The sequence below is a fragment of the Convolutriloba macropyga genome, chromosome 14 (assembly GCF_964194025.1).
Source record: "Convolutriloba macropyga chromosome 14, txConMacr16.3, whole genome shotgun sequence".
NCBI classification, from domain to species: Eukaryota; Metazoa; Xenacoelomorpha; order Acoela; family Convolutidae; genus Convolutriloba; species Convolutriloba macropyga.
The window spans coordinates 44,709,219-44,728,915 of record NC_134481.1 but is presented as its reverse complement, the minus strand read 5'-3'; the positions used below and the strand labels follow the sequence as shown (position 1 = coordinate 44,728,915).

The 19,697-nt window shown below is 35.4% G+C and overlaps 1 protein-coding gene across 2 annotated transcripts in view; it reads left to right on the top strand.

The window, feature by feature from the left end:
• The first annotated feature begins 770 nt into the window (after positions 1-770).
• Positions 771-19,697, top strand: part of LOC142353605 (uncharacterized) — a 105,847-nt gene continuing 86,920 nt past the window's right edge. Inside the window, exons 1-5 of one of the 2 annotated variants that reach the window (XM_075405891.1) lie at positions 771-1,168; positions 7,571-7,685; positions 13,395-13,568; positions 17,694-17,800; positions 18,563-18,840. In XM_075405891.1, coding sequence (XP_075262006.1) covers positions 864-1,168; positions 7,571-7,685; positions 13,395-13,568; positions 17,694-17,800; positions 18,563-18,840 — 979 coding nt within the window. In that variant the 5' untranslated portion in view covers positions 771-863. The remainder of the gene's footprint in view (positions 1,169-7,570; positions 7,686-13,394; positions 13,569-17,693; positions 17,801-18,562; positions 18,841-19,697) is intronic. The other variant, XM_075405892.1, reaches the window with a different exon arrangement.

Here is a 19,697-nt window from a genome sequence, read left to right as displayed (position 1 = left end):
CTTGGTCTTTTGTTAAATTTGGCCGACATAGGTGGAAATGCATCCAGAAAAACAGTTCGTAGACCACATTAGGTGTAAAATTGACTTAAGAACTTGAATAAGGATTAAAGCAGAAATTGACTTCAGGGAAGGCAAGCATGTTCGAAGTTTATGTGTGGTGAAGATCGTCGTCAATTCGCTCAAATGTTCTTTCCAATTTGCATCTCAATTGAAGGCTGATATTTCCTCGGTACTGCTGGAAAAATAGGTTTAACTTCGCTTGTGATTTGTATGCTCACTAGTATTATAACAGCACCACTTCAGTTGTGGTTTACAGTTGACCAAATTTTTTAAAATGCTGTGAACAGTCCATTCCATGGTGCCACTCACAACCAATTTCTCTACAGCTATTTACATTGATGTTCATGTCTATCAGCTTTTTGGTATGTCTTCTCCATTGTGATTTCTATTTTCCTGTGAAGGTTGTTGACTTTAGTAAGCAAACTTTGTGGTTCACCAATTACGATGCAAATTATATCGTCTACCTCTTTCGGATAATTGTCTTTCTGTTTCCGGTTCACTATCCATTTTTTTAATTTTCGGCAATTAGAGCAATACCACATTTTCCAATTTTCTGAAGTCAAGATATCATGTTCGAGTTGATCTTGTAAGGAAGAATATGTGCCACAAGATATGGACTCTTATAGCTAAAACCTCAGCAGTCGTGTGAGCGAAATTCCGGCGTTTTTTGATCTAATATTTCCAAAACGTCGCTCTTAATTGTGATGCTTTTTTGTTTATATCACTCCTCTTTGAAATTGAGTTTTACTACTACTAAACTTAATATAACTGTATTGATTGCTTTTTTAGAGTGAGTTGCCCTCATGAAGAAATTCTTCCGTCGGAACAGTAGCAAGAAAACGAGGACTCCAATATCTGCCAGTACTTCTGATATTGCTGCAGCTTCGGATGCTAATTTGGATGTCACCTTGAAAGTACCCAAGCAAAGTGGGAGCCGAGCTTCTTCCATATCTTTAAACGAGGGAGTCAATCCTTATGCATATCCGTCAATAAAAGAAAAGAACTTAAAAGACATTTTCAAGGCAGTCTGGGCAGATGACTTCGTCAAAGTTCGGAATATCTTGGCTAAGAATAAATCAAAGTTCGACGTGAAAGACAGTGAAAAGAGGTTGGCGTCTTTGCTACTTAATAATGATCAAGGAGTCTCGGTAATGTGCATTCCCACCCATCTGATGTGTAGAGAGATTGGGCTAAATAGAAAAAAAATGGCAAGAGCTAGGAACCGAGCCGAGTGTACTTTAAGTTTTTTTTTAAAAAAAAACAAGTAGTTCATTTTTGCCAGCAGTTTGATTATTTCATCTGAAATTGAATATAATCCTTCGTATGGCACGCAAAAAGTTGGCCAACCTGGTGGATAAAAAACTTATTTCAATGCTTTTCATTGCTTTACTGTTGAATAATTTGTGCAGAGCATAACCATCTCTCGATCAAAAAGAATGTCATTTAATGAAACCAATCAAGGGTGTAATAGATGTTAAACTAGGGGATGAGGGGAGGAGCCTAATAAATTAAAGAGAGATCACTAAAAGCAATGGCGGGCAATTCTAAAGTTTAAAATTTTAATCCGTATAGCTAAGCAGGAGTAGCATGGATATACTTGCTCATACAACCTGCTTTATGTTGCTCTCTACCGAAATTGTAGTGTCCACGCGGAGAGATTTAATGTTTTTCGAAAATGTATGGTTGCTCAGACCACGAAGCGACCAGGCTCTCTTTGGAGGGGCAACGCTCTGAAACGAAGGTCATAGTAAAAATTTTTCGCAGCTTCGGAAGCGCTGATTTCGATAGCATGAACGAGAACATGGGAAGAAAACCTTTCGAGCCAATTTGCCATTTGAACATCGACCAAATGAGTGAAGAACTCTATCAACATTTCAAAGGGAGCATCGAAGCGTGAGTTCCACGTCGCATGCATCATCGACAAAGTCTCCCACCCTGGATCAAACCAATTACGTCAAACTTACTGAAGAGACATGTTTCGCAGAAGCGACTACTAGAAGAGAAACCAACGAGTTGTAGAAATGAGATTCAGAGGATCGAAAACGTTGCTGTCGAAACACCTGAGATGGATCGAAAAGAATATCAAGAAGTGCTCGTGTCATTAAAAAACACTGATCGTATATTCAAACACCCGAACAGCCTGACCAAGAAGAAAGGGCTGTCGAAGGTAATGACTTGGCAGTAGGATCAGTGGATGGGACATGGATTAAGCAAACATGCTGAAAGAGGTCTTTCATTCAGTCTTCACTACCAAAAGAAGGGTATGAAAGAAGTGTCCTGTACCAAGAACTTCAAAATTATAACCTGACGTTAACGACTTCAGTGTCCCGAAAAGCAAACTTCATGATGATCTTGTCATTAGACGTAACAAAATCGAGGAGGCCAAATGGCCTCCCTTCAATATTCCTTGAAAAAACAGTGGCAAAGCATTGAAGCTCTACAAACTGTTCAGGAGGATTAAGAGACAAGAAGATTTTGAGCAGCTGGAAAGTAGCAGCCGTAACTCTCATCTACAAGGATGGGGATATGAAACGGGTAGAAAACTATAGGTCTGTCTCATTGCTGGATATTGACAGCAAGGTCTTGTAGAAGTGTATATACGAGCCATTGTATAATAGTTTCCCAGCATCTTGTTGAAATTCATCACGGTTTTGTATGGAAACGCTTTATAAGCACAAACATTGAGAATTCTGAAGACGATACTTGAGGCGTTAGTCAAACAGTCAGGCGAGATCGTGTCCTTTTATTCGGATTTATCCAAGATTATCCCAGAATTGCAGAAGAGATCCAAGCTGACCTGCAGTCGATATTGGGTCGCAGAGAACAAAATAGAAAAAAAGTGTTAAGGCGTAAAGGTAGCATTCAGAGGCTGGAAGGAGGAGTTGCTATTAAAAGGAAAGATTCTTGATCGAAGTTGGAAGTCCGAGATCCGGCAGTCCTCGTCTATGAGGACATAAACTGCAAAAGTCACGTGAATCACAGATTAGGAAAGGCAAATAGGGGTCTGTATCTTCTTCGACGGAGTGTGGTTTTTACCGGTATTCGAGAAGTGAAGCTAGGGCTGTTTAAATCTGATTCGTCAAGTGTCTCTGTATGGAATGGCATGTGTCAATGACAAAAAGTGACATCAAGAACTTGCAACTGTTTCAGAAGAAATCGCTAAAATGGGCGCCATGCGAGAAGAACTCCAACTATGCCACGCTACTGAATCTAAACTTGCTGCCACTAACGATCTCCATGCAATTGAATGATATCCTAATGCTCAGAAAACTGTACTCTGAAAAAACTCCTTTGATCTGCAGAAGAGAAGTTGTGGAGATGAAAATGAGTCTCTGATGTATTCAACTTGAAGAAGAGAACAGAAAAGACGGGAGTTGAATTTGTATTCCGTACATGCAGAGTGCTGAACAAAATGCATTACTATGCCGACATATCGGAGCCGAACGGACTGAGAAATCATATAATTGAAAAAACGTGGAAGTTCTTTGAGGAAAGGTTTATGGAAAGCAACAGCTGCATTTGGCGCATCTTCTGTGACTTCAAGAAGTGCAGAGAAAAAGTGGACTTTGAAAAGTGAAGATTGGGTTCTTGTCCCTACAAGTCAGCTGTAAATTCTCAAGAACAACTATATGATCCACGAGACTTCTAGGAAAAGGGAGGGAGACGAAATTTGGCTTTGAGCTACACTACGTAAACTGTGTATCGCCAAAGTTTACTCGAAACAGCTACGAGACTTGCTCTCATCGTGCAACTTTTAAATCAACAAGAAACCTATTTTTTTAAAAAATAAAACGAAGTCTTCTGCGTGTAAGAAAAACCTAATTCAACTGATTTGCATTCTCAGAAAAGGAGTTTAGAGAACATTCTAAATTTCGTGCGAAATTGAACTGCTAGAGCAATCTCTGAATGTTATGCTCTCAATTAAGTATAATGATTGAAAAGTTGCTCCTATGGCAATTTTTGCTCCCCAAAAATTGTTTGAGAAACCGTCGCTCTTCAGCTTTTCCCTATCAGATGAATAGGTTTCTTTAAATGAAATTTTAATTTCATTCCAAATACGTACAATTATTCCCGAATTGGCGCTAAGTTTTGTTGAAAAAATGTAGCGTTGAAGTGGAAAAAGAAGCACTGGATTAGTTGCTTCATTTAACGCTGCGTTAAAATTGGTCAACATTTTTTTTCTGTGGAACCAAAGACCTTGTCTATTTTCAATAGACAGTGAATTCTTTTACTAATCAAGTCAGCAGCTACTGGGAAAAATTTCAAAATAAAAATTCTCTCAGGAACAAAGAGAAATCTTTAAAAAAATAAGTTGATTATGACCACTTTTCAAAACGTTTCAGAAGTTGTGTAATAACTTCAACTAATTGAGTAATCAACGGACTTGAAAGATGTTTTTTTTCAAAGCGTGTGGAAAACTGAAAGAATTCGATTTCAAAGTTTTTTCTATTTTTTAATCAAGATTTTGTTCCTGCAAGTTCTGTACGTTATGTAGTAAAACATCAATTGGAGAAAGTAAATTCTTTAGTTTAACGTGAATCAAGAAAATAGAAAACAAGGTGGAGTCGATAAACAACAAACTTCCAGCACTTCTCCCAAAATGTCGCCTTGTTTTGGTTCTGCTTGTTACGATTATGCTAAATTCCATTTTTAATCATTTTGATTAGCAAATAACTGAAAAAAATAGCTTCAGCATAAGTTTATTGGGGGATTTTATATACAAGAAAATTTGTAATTCAATTAGGCCAATTAAAAAGAATAACTTCTTCGTATTTTTGAAGCAAAATACAGAGGTTTTTTTATAGGTTTTTCCTTAATCGGGTCATCAATTGGAAGGGATTTCCTGAGCATTTGTTTTTGATTCTGGACAGTTGATATAGATGAAGTTAAAGGAAAGTTTTGCTGCTCTTTTTCTGAGGTAATGCTTTTTCTGGTTTTCAAGATCCCATAAGAGTTCCGTACAATAAAATTTAGACAAATGTACTTCTCAACTACCTGGTGGATATTGGTCTCATTTTTGAGGGAAGTTTATGGATGTGTAACAAAGAAAACTTCTCTATAAAAAATTTTGACATTTTGTATGAATTAAAAAAATACGGATGACTCTTGCACTCTTTCCATTGACCGAAATTGTTTAAAAAAATACCCAGCAGCTTGCGGGAAAGTAGCCTGAATTGATCTATAGCTCCAATTAAGACCAAAAGAAAGAAAAAATGATTGGTTTGCAAAAGAATATCTTAAGTGTGAGCTGTTTTTATTGGATTTCATAGTTAGAAATATTCCTGTTTCTCAGGAGGAAACTAGGGTATTAGCATCATTACCAATTAACATATGACATGATAACTAAGATTTGCTAGAATGTTAACTCACGGGGTTATCGCTTTTCTGTTTTTAATTTCGTATATCGATTCTCAGTTTGTTTTTTTTGAAATACAGCATTTTGATCAGAAGTAGGGAAGGAAAATAGCATAGAGAAGCCAGAAAAGGGTTCGTGCAGAAATTGAACAGGCTGTTAACTACCGTAAATTCGAAAGAAAATTTTGTTGGAGGAAGAAAAAAGGAGTGTTATAATAGTTAGCTGAGAAGATGTGGGCTGTCATTAATAACCTGGAGACAGATATAGAGCCTGAATTTCACAACCGTTTCAAATATCCTCAAAACTAACAGAAGTCATAAAGAATTTAGCCATGTTTTTTTGTGTTGTCAAGAAATTAGTTGTTGACCTTTTCATTACAGGCTTTACAGTATTAGTCTGTTATATCAAATTTTGGTCGAACCGATTCTTCCATTAACTAAAGAAAACAATTTTCAATATCAGTGTGAGTATTCACGGAAACAGAAATTAATTCTATTTTTTCTTCCTGAGAATATTGATCTACATGTTTTATTTCAACTGAAAAGTACCTATCTTTCTGTGCGTTTCCATTCAATGAAACTATTTACGAGCAATGATAATAAATTTGTTCTCTTGTTCAAGAATTAAGGGAGGCTTATTTTTTTGTTCTTTACATCTAAATTCCCTTCTTTTTCTCGTAACAGCAATATTGTTTTCTGTTGTTTTGTATATTAAGTTTCGATATTTTTTGCGCATTTTTCTGTCGAATGAAACTTAAACTATTTCGAAGTTATAAAATTGCTCTGAAGCGCTAAATCTAGAGTTCAAAGGAAAAAAAGGAAGAAGTTGTATACAGTTTTCAGTTCGCTCTAAAATTGTTTCCCCGCTTTGTAACTGGCTTACGATAATTGGCGATAGTTTCAATTTTGGGTATAACAGAAGCCGGTATAACATGTTTAATTACAAGGACAAGAAATTTTGCATTAAATACTAAGAAGACGAGAAAAATCTTAGAATGTAAAAAGAATTAGTAGTTTTTTGTCTTGTGAATCGCTGTTAAAATTTTGTAAATAATTCTTTTCAGTTATTTCAGTGGCTGAATGTGTATTATCCAATACAAAGTTTAAAATAGAAACTCAAAACGCTAGAACTCTTAACCCTTGCTCTACCCCTTTCCCCCAAGTAATAGAGTTTTTCGCGTTTTGCGTTCAGTTTCCTTTCCAATTAACCCGCTAGGTTAAATTTCCCGCTAGGTTAAATTTGGCAAATTTTAAAAATTAAAACTAGTCTAAAAGCTAGAAAACGACATTTGTCTTTTTTCTCAATCTGAAAATTTGACGGAAGAAAAAAGTCAGCCTAGCATATATATTCCCTAATTTGAAAAAAAAATGGAACAATAATAGCAAAATTGGATCCATTTTGAATTAACATGTGCGCCCAAATAACTTGTGAGTGGCTCTTTGAAGTTTAAATTAATGAAGTTGAAGTCCGTAGTAGGCGCCGAAACTAAATTGCAAATCTAAAAATGATAGAGGTGGTGACTATATATGGATGAGGCAGAAAAAGTGCATGTGAAACTGTAGTGATTTCAGCTCCACCGAGCTGGTAGTTAGATAATAATAAACCATTTTTTTCCTGAAATAAATTTTAAATATTCGTAGATTATTTTTATATAAATAAAAGAAGGTTATATAATAAAGAAATTGATTAATTGCTCTCGAACGAAGTTCGAGCAATTATTGTAAACGTGTTGGTCTTATTTTATGTAAATTTTTCGCTTGACCGTTTTTGCGATTGCGCTTTTCGAGAACATTCTTTGACTTCTCAAGTGATTTTTCCCGCTTTCGTTCTTCATTTTTGAGTGATCTCTATTGCTCTCACTGTGAAGTAAAGCTTGTTGCTAATATAAACTCGATTGAAGTATAGCAAAAATGAGGGCCTGATGGCCGAGTGGGCAGTGCTTTTGGCGAGGGAACGGGAGATCCATCGTTCGAATCCCGGCGTGGGACGAAATTTTTGTACCCATAAAGAAAAATTTATCTAGGCTACAGCCCCTGAATTTGATTTGCCTCATTAAATTGCCTCGCCTGTCGTTCGAGAGCAATTCTTCCGACATTAATCGGTTTGTGTTTTTAGATTCTTAATTACCGTTTTTAAAAGTGTTTCGTGTTTCAGAACTCCGCTGCATTTGGCGAGTGTGAAAGGTAGTCAAGCTATTATGCAACTTTTACTACAGAAAAATCCAGATATCAATGCCGTCGACTCTCACGGAGCTACACCACTCATTAAAGTAAGTTTTCAATACTGTGGAGTCTGTGCAGGAGTTGACGATAACCAGGAACGGCAGTTTTTTGCTGAGTAAGAATGAAGTCTGCATGAAAATTGACCTGTGCAAACAAAAATTTAGTTGCATGCCAAATATGTGCTCAAATCAAAACAAAAATTAAAAACTTAGTTTTCACAATTCTTTTCAACGCTCTCATCCAACACGAGAAAAAGTATTTAAGAAGGTCAAAATTGTTTTAAGAACGCATGAGTTCAAATCTATATTACAGGTTTTTACGCCTGATCTAATCGATATTGATTTAAGACTGAAGATGTAGTGCACTGACTAATCAGACCTAATAGATCATTTTGCTTCTACGCGTCAAATTAATGAGAAAATCGACGATTTAAAAAAAGAAACAGGATTCTATAAAGTTTGACTCGATTGTATTTCTAGAGCATTAGGCCGTATTTAATGACCGATCTTAAATAGGAAATTAATACTTTAAATTGTACAGATAAAGTTTATTTGTCTTATTATTAGTCCTGATGGCTGTTAATGGTTTATGGGACTTAGACACTTTTTGTTAATTGAATATCAGTGATTTTTTGCACATTTCTGTATTTCTTTTTGATGTACTGTTTTTATATTCTCATTAATGTCTGGGCCCACTCGCTCTCTAGTGAGGCATAGTAGTAGCATCGTAAAAGTTTCAATTGATATCTAAAGGTTTTAACTATTTCCTCAGAATTTGTTTTCAAAAATATCAGATTTTTTTTAGTCTGGCTAAGTTTTGAAGTCTTTGTGGTGTTATTACTCGGTCTCATTAATTACAGTTATTCTCATCATTTGCTAATGCGACAGTAATCAGCGTTTTGAGTTCTTTTTTAAGCGTATTTCATCACTTTGAGACTATTTGTTTTTAAAAACTATTAGCGAATTTTTTAATTTTCTGTATTTTTTGTGCCTTTTGTTGTCTTATCACCCAATCTGATTAATCATTAAATTAATAATTATGAATCTTAAATAATCGAATTAATTTTGCAGTTAATAGCTAATGTTTTTGGCAATTTTGAAGAAAAAGTTGTTTGAAAATGTTTGTGGATTATTTGTCCTTTTTTATTTTATAGTTTAGTTATATCTTTGACAATCGTCATCGGTTGCTAAGGCATTATTTTTTTAGTTCAAGGCAGTGGTTTATGACGTGAAACTATTTTTTTCCAAAAAAGGATGAGTAGATTTTTGAATCCATTTTTTAAAAAAAATTTCCTTGTGGTATTGTTGCTTAGTCTAAGAATTAACTTTTCTCATCGAATTTCTATTGCAACGTAATGCTTTTGTCCATTATGGGCTTCAACTTTTAGCTATCTTTTTTGGCTGGGGCTATTATTTGCCTTCTCTTGGCTTTTATTTCGTCGTCGCGATTTTTGTTACGACCATATGACGTCACCACTTCAAATCTGCTTTTTGTTCATTCGTTCAAGCAATTTCAACTGAAGTGCGTGTGTGACGTCATTTTTCGCTCTTAGCAGACCGAGTTTTTTTTGTTGATTCGCTTGATTAAATTTTTGGTCACGCTTGACTAACCTCACTCTCAAAAATACTTCCTCACTTTGAAATTGACTTTTATTTACTTTAATTCAAGAGATAAGGTCAAATGGGTGTGTGTCACTATAAATGAAGGTTATTAGAGAGCAGCTAATAGAGGCAGCAAAAACTTTTTGAAAGGTTATTTCTGAGTTTTTGATTCTTGGCGTTCTTTTGTCCCCTCTCCACCTAACGAAACTGCTTATGTTTGTTTTTTGACTTCTTAAGGTGTATGTTATGCTCAATTAGAGAATTTTAGCATGTAGTTCTGTGTTTTCCTTGCGTTGACGCCGCTGTTTTTGTCTTCTGATTTTCTGTTTTTGAGCACTTTACATTGTCTGTCATTGATTTGATGCAAGTTCGTAGCAATTATTGTAAACGTGTTGGTCTTTCTATGCAAATTTTATGCTTGACCATTGTGCGCTTTTCTTCTAGAGTATTTTTTGACTTCCCAAGTGACTATTTCACGGTTTCGTTCGTCAGTTTTGAGTGATCTCTATTGCTCTCACTCCAAAGTAAAGCTTGTTCCTAAAATAAAATCGATCGCGGCATAGCAAGAATAAGGGCCTGATAGCCGAGTGGGCAGTGCTTCTGGTCAGGGAGCGGGAGGTTCATCGTTCGAATCCCGGCGTGAGAAGAACTTTTTGCATCCTTAAAGAAAATTTTATCTAGGCTGCAGCCCCTGTATTAAATTGCTTGGACTGGCGTTTAAGAGCAGTTCTTCCGACATTAGTTGGTTTATTTTTGTATTTAATCGCTCTCAAACGAAGTTTGTAGCAATTATATTAGTCATGTCGGTCTTTTTTATGCAAATTTTTGCTTGACCGATTTTTCGTCTGACGTTTTTGACTTTTCGTCCTCAAAAGCGGAATAAACAGGTAGCGCTCTTAGAGCCTCTCTTCACCTCGGTTTCAGCTGAAGCTGTTTTGGAGACTTTTACTAATGGTGTGAAGGGCGGCTCTTAGAGGTTGAAGACTTCCCCACTATTGCCCTTACCCCCTCTCTCACTGCGATGTTGCTCCTCCAACCCACTGTTGCCCCAAACCCCCCTCTCCTCCCCGTCATCTCCCCGTGCACCCCACACCCCCCGTGTTTTTGCTCGAACAACCAATCGCTAAAAACACGAAATTTTATACTAATTCTCAATTTTTTCAAGCTTTCTGGAAATGTTTTGAATGTTTTCAGCCCTAGTTGCCAAGGAACCTCCCCTGTGGTTTTATAATAGGTTACTGCATAGTTTCTAGTGATATTGGAATGGTTTCAACATATTGACATCACGAATTTAAGCTTTTTTTTAAAACTTGCAAATTTTTCTCTTTTTGTGACGTTTATTTTTCATTATTCTCGTTTTTTCAGACGCATGGGCCAGAAAACGTCGTTAAGGGTTTGATAATGAGGTACTGGAAAAATTTTATTTGCCATTGAGTAGCTTTCATTTTTCTAATATTACAAGTTTTAGCGATAAAACTTGCATTTTCAATTTTTTTTGAAGTTTTTTGAGTGTTTTCAGCCCTAGTTGTCAGGGGACCTTCCCTATGGTTTTATAATATGTTACTGCATAGTTTCTAGTGGTATTGGAGTTGCTTCAGCATTTAAACATCGCGAATTTTAGCTTGTTTTTTTACAAAACTTGCTGATTTTTCAATTTTTGTTATTTTTCTTCCAAATCTTTCCAGACGCAGGAGCCAGAAAATGTCCTTGAGTGTTTGAAGTTAAGTTACGGAAAAAAATTTATTTGCCATGGAATAGCTTTCAATTTTTTTCATATGACAGTTTTTGATTTTATAAAACTTTTTCGAAAATTTTTGTCGGTTTTTAGGTTTCTCCAGCCTCAAGAGCCGAGGAACCTCCTCTAGGGTTTGACAATAGATTACTGTATAATTTCTATTTGTATTGGAATGTTTTTCAAGATTTATATACCACGAATTTTTTATCAATTTTTTTCAAAATTTTCATTTTTTCAATTTTTTCATAATGACATTTATCGTCATTATTCAGGTTTTTCAGGCTAACGGAAAATCTCCGTTAGGGTTTGATTATTAATTACTGGAAAAAGTTTTTTGGCCATGGATTAGTTTTCAGCTTTAATTATCACAAATTTTACAGTTTTTTATGCAATTTGCAATTTTTATTAAGTTTTTGAATTTTTTTGTCATTCTTATAGGTTTCTTCAGCCTCAAGAGCCACATACCCTCTTTAGGCTGGAGAACTATAGGTTACTGCATAGCTTCTAAATGTAGTGCAATGTTTTTCAAGATTTAAACATCAGTAATTTAAAAAAAAATTGCAATTTTTTCCAAGTTTTTTTAATCTTTTTGAATTTCTCATTTTTTTCCGGCATCAGGGCCCTTGGGACCTCCTCCAAGGTGCGATGACAAACTGCTGCATAGCTTCTAGAGTTACTGGAATGTTTATCAAAATTTTTTTATAAAATTAAATTTTTCAAAATTTTGGAAAATTATTATGTACCAAGTTTATGAATCTTTATGAGCCAGTGAAACTATTTAAAGCTTGGAATAGGGATACTGGATAGTCTTTGGAGACAATGAAATGGTTTTGAAGGTTTTAATATCTTGAATTTTAGCAAGATTTTGAAATTTGCGATTGTTCTCAAAATTTTTGATTTTCGTCCTTGAGTTTAACGATCATTATTGGCCAATGAAGCTTTTCAAGTCTTGCAGATGGGTTACTTGACATAAACCCACAGAGAAGAAATAGTTTTCAACATTTTCACTGCGAAATCTGGAAGCTTTTCTTTTAAATTTTGCAATGTTTTGCAAATTTTTAAAATATCAGTTTTTTCATTTTGTTTCTAACAAGACTCGAAAACTAAAAGTTGCAGAGTCGAATCAAGCTAAAGCTAGCCTCACTAAACTGTGGCTAGCTACTGACAAAGCCAACCGCTCGCCGGTTGTCTGAGAGCAATTTGCCCGATGTTAGTTGGTTATGTTTTAAATTTTTATTCAATTGAAAAAAAAGATTGTTAAGATTTATTGCACATATAGGATCATTTGCTTTGTTGGCTGTCCGAGTTTGATGTTACTAGGAAAATGGTGATTTTCATGCCCTTTTTTAATTCAATTCTTCCGATCCCAATTCAGGACCTTTCCTGCTATGTTTTAAATTCGTTTTTACCTATCGACGACGTTTTTCTTTTTTAATAAGTCACGGCTTTCACGTATAATTTCTGTTTTACCTCTTGCAATGTTTCAACTGAATTGAGTCTAGAATTCATCTAGCAAATTTACGCAAATATTTTCAGGGCTAGAAAGCCAAATGAAAAGGCATGAGATAAACCAATGAAGTCCGGGCATTGAGACCTGATATTCAAAGAGTTAAGTGCATTAAGTTATCAATGCTCGATAGAATGTACTGCTAGCTGGTAGTTTTAGGCTTGTTCATCAATTTAAATGCCGCAGTCTGCGTTTTTATCTATTTTATTGAAACTTAGGAAAAATTAGGCCATTTTTGACTTCTTAGTTCAATTTCGCTCAGTTATCTCCAAATTGCATTAATTGGTTATTAATCTCCGCTCAGAGAAATTTTATAGCAATGCAAAAATTAGTGACAAGATTTTGACATTATTTTCCGAGGTTCGTTATTATTTAAGCGTATGTTCACTAATTTGTCCAGCATCAAAGTAACAATCTTCTGAGGACTGTTTCAAGCAGAAACAAATTCAAGTGGACATATATTAATTTGCGATTTTATTCTTTTTTTTTTCGTCAGAAGTTTTGTGGCAAATATTATTTTTGTTATTGACTATAAGCGTAAAACCTGTTGAAAAATTTAGTAAACTTTGAATTTGTTAGATTTTGTTTCGAAGGTCTGTCTTTTTGCCCAGTTTACTAAATGTGTAATCAGAATGGTTGTGAAATTGGTTAGTTTCAATTTCTCTTCTAAATCTTAGCTCGGCCCCCCACCCCGATGAAGGCGCGGGCTTGAATTAGGGGAGTCCCCGCCTGTCGTTTAGGAGCAATTCATCCGACTTTAGTCGGTTTATATTTGTTTTCTTGCAACATAATGGCACCTCGCTTGCTTTTTCGCTATACCCCTTCGTGGCTTATTGCTCTCCAATTTTTGGTGTAATTTTTCCCTCTTGCGAGTTTTGGGTAAAATTAATCCACTTAATATTTGTGACTTCAGGCTATTCAGAACAGACATGAGACTGTTGTGACAATGTTGCTGGCTTCGAAAGCAGACACAGAGTTGTTGGACAGTGCTGGAATGGGAGCCATCCACTATGCAACCAGAATCAATTGGCTCGCTGGAGTAAAGAGCTTGCTAAAGAAGAAAGCGAACGTTGATCTCATAGACAGCGTAAGTTGATTATAAGAAATCATTAGGAATATAAATGTCGCAGATTTCAATAGGTCTCCTTTTCTATTAATAGCCGGAAAGGGAAAAAACAGGGCTGGCGATTATTGGCCTTCTCCGGGCATTTTTAGAACTCAAAGAGGAGTTTTGGTTTTCAGGTTTTTCAAAACCGGAAAAACTTTGTTTATGCCGTGTTTTGACCCAAAAGCGAAATTGAGTAAAATTGCGGTATGAACATATTTTTACTGAGCGTGAGAAATTTCAATTTCGTGTGCTTGGTTGTATGAAATACTTTCAATAAACGCATGGTAGTCCGATTTTTCTGTTTTCTTTTATTTTTGTCAATTCTGTGCTTTAATTTTATTTGTTGCTAGAATAAGGCCTTCTGCGCTGCATCAGGCATTTAATTTCGTTTTATTGATAATTCAATTTTTTGGCAATTGGATTTCAATAAACCTTTGTTCGTAATCGCAACAATGTTTTTACTTTTTTGGCAAACTTTTCAAGATTTTGAATCTTTGAATTCTCTTTGCATTGTTTTACTCTGACAGAAAAATGGCCATGCAATTTTTTGGAAGATCCGATGCTATTCAATGCTATTTTGTTTAAATTTCTTTAATATGGTTTTCAGATTTCAGAATTTGAGTGTTACTAATTTTAATTGTCCATAGCCTTCGCAATCTAGCATTTGGCACATTTTGTTTTTGGTAAATATCTATGCTGAGGTCTGTTGCCATGAACAAGTTTTTTTGCTGTTTTTTGAAATCAATGTTAGCATTTTCCCTGTATTTTTTACATTGTTTTTAAATTGCATATTATTCCATTTAACATAATGCAGCTGTGAGAATTTTTTGTAATCGCTATTATAATGCTTTTCGCGTTTAACTTGTGACTTACCTCACTCAGCTGTTTAGGTGTTTCAACTAAATGGATTTTAAATTTTTCACTCATTAAGTCACGTAATGTAGTGAATATGGTCAAAGTCAAAGCAGTAAAATCAAAAGAAACTGGATAAAACTATAAACCCCGTCATCAAGTCAAAGTGCATTAGGTTGTCGAAGTTCATTAAAGCGATTGCTATTTGGCATTAATATTAAGCTCGATATCCTTCAACTGAGAAGCTTAATTAAGTATAAATTTAGAATCTAACCGAATTTGCTGATCAGATTGGAACTCTTTTGAGATTTAGAGAAATTCTGTCAATTTCTATCTGTCTTTTTTCTTTTTCTACTTTAATCACGATGTTTGTAACGATAGTCAAAGGCGGCTATTTTCTGGCAATTTGCCTCCTATATTCCCCATATTTCTATAGCAATTTCAGAGACCCGATATCAAAATTTGTTTAACAACTGCGAAGGTGGAGCGGAGCTATTGATGGCTATCTTTTTTAGCTGTCAGCTGAGCGGAGCTATTGCGGTGATCTTGGTTTTTTATTTCGTCGTCTGAAGCTCTTTTTTTGTTTTACATTTGTTCACACAACAAAGCTGAAGTCAAATTTTCTGAATGAATTCTTCCTCTCACTAACGGTTTTTGCGCGTGTGACGTCATTTCTCACTCTCTCTAGCAAAAGTTATATGTAATTTGCTTGATTAGATTTTGATCATACGTGACTTGCCTCACTCAATAAAATGACTTTTGCTTTTTAAAACTTATTAAATTGTTTAATTTGAATTGTTTAAGGTCAAAGGAACTCATATGTGAAGTAAAGGTTCCTAATAAAAAAATCTGCGGAATGAATTTTAACAATCTTTATTAATTTATCGCTTAGTGTCTTTTTTCATAGCTTTTTGAGCGCGTCGATTTTTTTTCAAATTTAGGTCTGTATCTGATTCTATCTATTATACGGCACGCAGGTCTATTTTGCAGCTATTCCGGCAACCCGCCGGCTATGTTTGTATTTTCTCTAGTATTATTGACCATATGATTTCTCGCTCACATAAAATCTCGTTTTGTTCATTCATTGGTATAATTTTTCATCTGCGTTGCGTTCATGTTGTCTTTATTCACTCTCACTTTTTCGAGTCTTTTGTTCATGTGCGTAAACAATTTTTTGGCTTACGACGCACTCCTAAAACAACTCCCCTCACTCTCAAGTCTCAATTTTAACTAGTTTTTGAGGAGTTAAATGAGATGCTTCAATCTAGATTATAGAAACAAGTTGAAAAACAAGGTTTTCAAGCAACGGTAGTTCGTTCGATTTTGTTACCAATTGTAAATTAATAATTTCTCTCGAATGTAGTTGGAGGCGCAATTATTGTATACGTATTGGTCGGTCTTTTTCAATTCAAATTTTGCGCTTGACCATTATTTCGCTTTTGTTCTAGAACATTCTGCTACTTTTCAAGTGACTTTTTCATGCTTCATTTTGAGTGATTTCAATTGCTCGCATTCTGAAATGTAGTTTGTTATTATAAAATTGATTGTTAGCGGTTTAGTAAAAACGTGGTTGTTGCCTAGTCGTAAAGATGTCTGACTGCTATCTTGGAGGTCAATGGTTCGAACCCCTATTCGAACCCCCAGTTTTTGCACCAAAAAATTCTAAGCTACAACCCTATATTAAAATTGCTAAATTGCACCGCGCCTGTCGTTCGAGAGCAATTCATCCGACCTTAGTCTGTTTATGTTTTCAAAATATCTCTGAAACAGAGATAGTAAAATTGTAGTTTGTAATAGTTGTATAGGGACAAAACAGTCCTAAACAAGCAAGACAAGATATTCTGCAAAACGGTGTCAGATAAAACAGTTCGAAAAAAGCAGAATGGTTTCAGCAAAACACTATCAAGCGAATTAGTTTGTAGTAAGCACTCAATATAGTTTTATCGTGTACTTTAATTCGCTGGTGCTCACAATTACTGTAGCTGAAGTCAGTTGCCTCAGATAGTTTCAAGCATTTTGCTGTAAAAAGTAAATTTAGAAATGTTAATAGTGTTATTTCATTAGTTGGTCAATTTTTAGGAATAAATTTCGGATCTTTTTTCTTCAAACATGTTTTCTTTTGCGTGATCTGATTTGCACTCATAGAGAGTTCTAATTGGTCACTATAAGTTAGTTCTGCGCGCTAAATACTCACTGACAACAAATAAACCATCAAGATGCAATTTTAATGTAACTATTTGACGGGATTTTTTTCCACATCTCAGCTTTGATTTATTTCAGTCGGGATGATTAGATATATGTCGGGGCTCAACTTGATGTTGCCTACGGAAAACTAGCAAACTTAATATTTTCTGCATTCATATAAAACTGATGTTTTCTGCATTCATATAAAACTAACAAAAATTGGAAAAACTAGAGTTTCAGCATTTAACTGTTGTGAATGAGGGGGCTAGGACAATATATTGAAAGGACAAAAGATCGAAAACTGAGACAATAGATCGAAAATGAAATCATTCGAGTTGCATGTTGGGCAATCAGATTCAAGCGCTCACTTATAATTCAGCGCTAACATGTTCGGTCGTAATATTTTGTTTGGTTGAGATGGATTCAAATGATGTCCCGCGGGTCGCTAAGGCATGGCCATTACTCACGAGGCAAGCTGGCCAGATGCTGTAATTTTATGCCAGCTCACAAATAACGCTTAATTTCAGCGAATGAAAATAGAAATTAATTTTCTATCTATTGTCCCAAATTTTGTTTTCGATCTATTGTCCTTTCTTTCGATCTATTGTCCGGTCAACGCCAGAGTTTAGCCTTATGTCTTAGTTTTAGTACTGAGCGTCAAATAAAATGTGCTACAGCAAAGGTTATATTATCTCATTACACTCAATTAAAGTTGTCAATATTTGACTAGTCTTCGTTTGGCTCTTCTTTTGAACCACCTGATCTTCTAGAATATAAATCTAAGATAACCCCTCTCCTTATTTTTCTTAGGCTAGGCTCCCCCCTCGCTTGTGCAATTCGACTGACTTAAGCGGGTTATGTTTTCTGTTTATGTCCCTAACCATTATCAACGAATCATAGTTCTGGCGAGTGACAATTATAACAATGATTCGTTGATAATGGTTAGGGACATAAACAGAAAACATAACCCGCAGAAAACAGATATCAGAAAACAGAAAAAATAACAATCTTCAGACTCCAAATTTTTATCACTTTTGATGTTTGCATTAAATGTTTTCTAATTTTCAGGAGGGTAATACTGCCTTGCACATTGCGGCCGACTGCAACTGTTCACAAATCTGCGAGGTCCTATTGAGCAACAGAGCAAATGTTGACGCCCAGAATAATCACGGAATGTTAGTATTTATACGCTATGAGCTGATGTCAGTTTCTGAGCAAAGAATCAAGTTTGGACCCGTTCCGCTTGTGTGTTTGTGGTTCTGTAGAGTGCTTGTATAAAACACAACCTCAGCTCGGTTCTCGATTTCGCATTGTGTATTTAAAGAAATAAATGTAAAATTGGTTTCAAATTAGCCTTTTTTGCTAGTATTTGGGTCCACTCCTCGTACGCAGTGATGCTAGCCTCCGTTAGCATAAACTATCTTCACACAAAGAAATAACAGAAAACTTGGAAATAATCGATTGGTATTATTAGGTGTAGATGTCAATTCAAATACTCTCGAACTAAATAATTATTGTAGTCGTGGGTGTCCTTTTTGCAAAATTTTTTTGCTTGATCGTTTTTCTTGAATGTTCTTTAGCTCGCTGGTGTGATTTGGCTTTACTTTCATTAGCTGTTTTTGTTATCTTTGCTTCGGAGACTAATATTTCTAATTGATAAAGCGTTGGAAAATGTAATAATTTTGAGTTCGAAGCTGGTTGAAGCTAGTCGTTTTGTGATTTTGTATATTAAACAGATACTTCAGTGTTCACCTCTGCACGTAATGAGCTTTTCGGACATTTTAATATCAGAGCCTTAATATATAGTATTAACGGCACGCCTCCCCCCCCCCACACACACACACGCCTTCTCTCACCTCCCCTTAGTTATCGTACACAACGCTATAATTGGCAAGAATTAATTTTTAACCATTTTTCTGTAAAATAATTTGTTACAGTACTTCTTTAATGGTGGCATCAGAGCAAGGATACGAGGACTTTGTCACCAGTTTGGTGGAAGGTGGGCATGCGGATATTAACCTGAAAGACGCCGAGGGGTGGACTGCGTATGACAAGGCACAGATCAAAGCATACACTTCCATACAGAAATACCTTAAAAGGAAGGAGAGGGAATTGCAGGGAATCACTCCAAGTGTCGATGATGACTATGAAGACGAGGATGATGTTGAAGCTGAAGGTGATGAGGCTGATGTTGGAGGGGATGAAAATAATGAAGGTAATAGTGCATTTTAAGCATGACAGACACCATGTTAGGAGGTTAGCAACGGATTTTCATTCGTTGACCTTAAACGAAAAGGAAGAAAACTGCACCGTTGAGAAAAGTTTGCTAAACAACCATTTGACTGTTCACACATTTTCATGATTTTTGAAGTCAAATTGGAGTAGTGATTTTGGTCACGCCGAAACAGGAAGTGGAGCGAAAAAGCGAGTGGTTTTGCGGCGTGAAAATTTTCTGCTCTAACTTTAAATTAGAAAACGGTGTTTGAACAAAAATTCGCTTTCTCGCTAGTGGTTTTTTGTTCACATGCGGCAATTTCACTTTGATGTTTACTGTTTTTTACAATTCAAAGAATTTGAATTGTATTGGGGCGCTGTCTTTTTTTTTTTAAGATCTGTTCACACATTTTCATGATTTTTGAAGTCAAATTGGAGTAGTGATTTTGGTCACGCCGAAACAGGAAATGGAGCGAAAAAGCGAGTGGTTTTACGGCGTGAATTTTTTTCGCTCTAATTTTAAAGTAGAGTGAGAAAACGGTGTTTGAACAAAAATTCGGTTTCTCGGTAGTGGTTTTTTGTTCACATGCGGCAGTTTCACTCTGATTTTAAATGTTTTTTCGATTTTTTGGATCGGATTTTTTTCTAAATGGTTTTCACAATCCATTCACAGCTCATTCCAGGCCTAGTTTTTTGTTTGAATTAAAATTTCATTTCTCGATAGTGGTTTTTTCGTTCATATGCGGCATTTTGACATTGATTTTTTGTTTTTTTTTTCTTATTTTTTGATCTGATTTTTTTTAAAATGGTTTTCTCAATTCACTCATAGTCCTTTCTAGGTCTAGTTTTTGTGTTTAG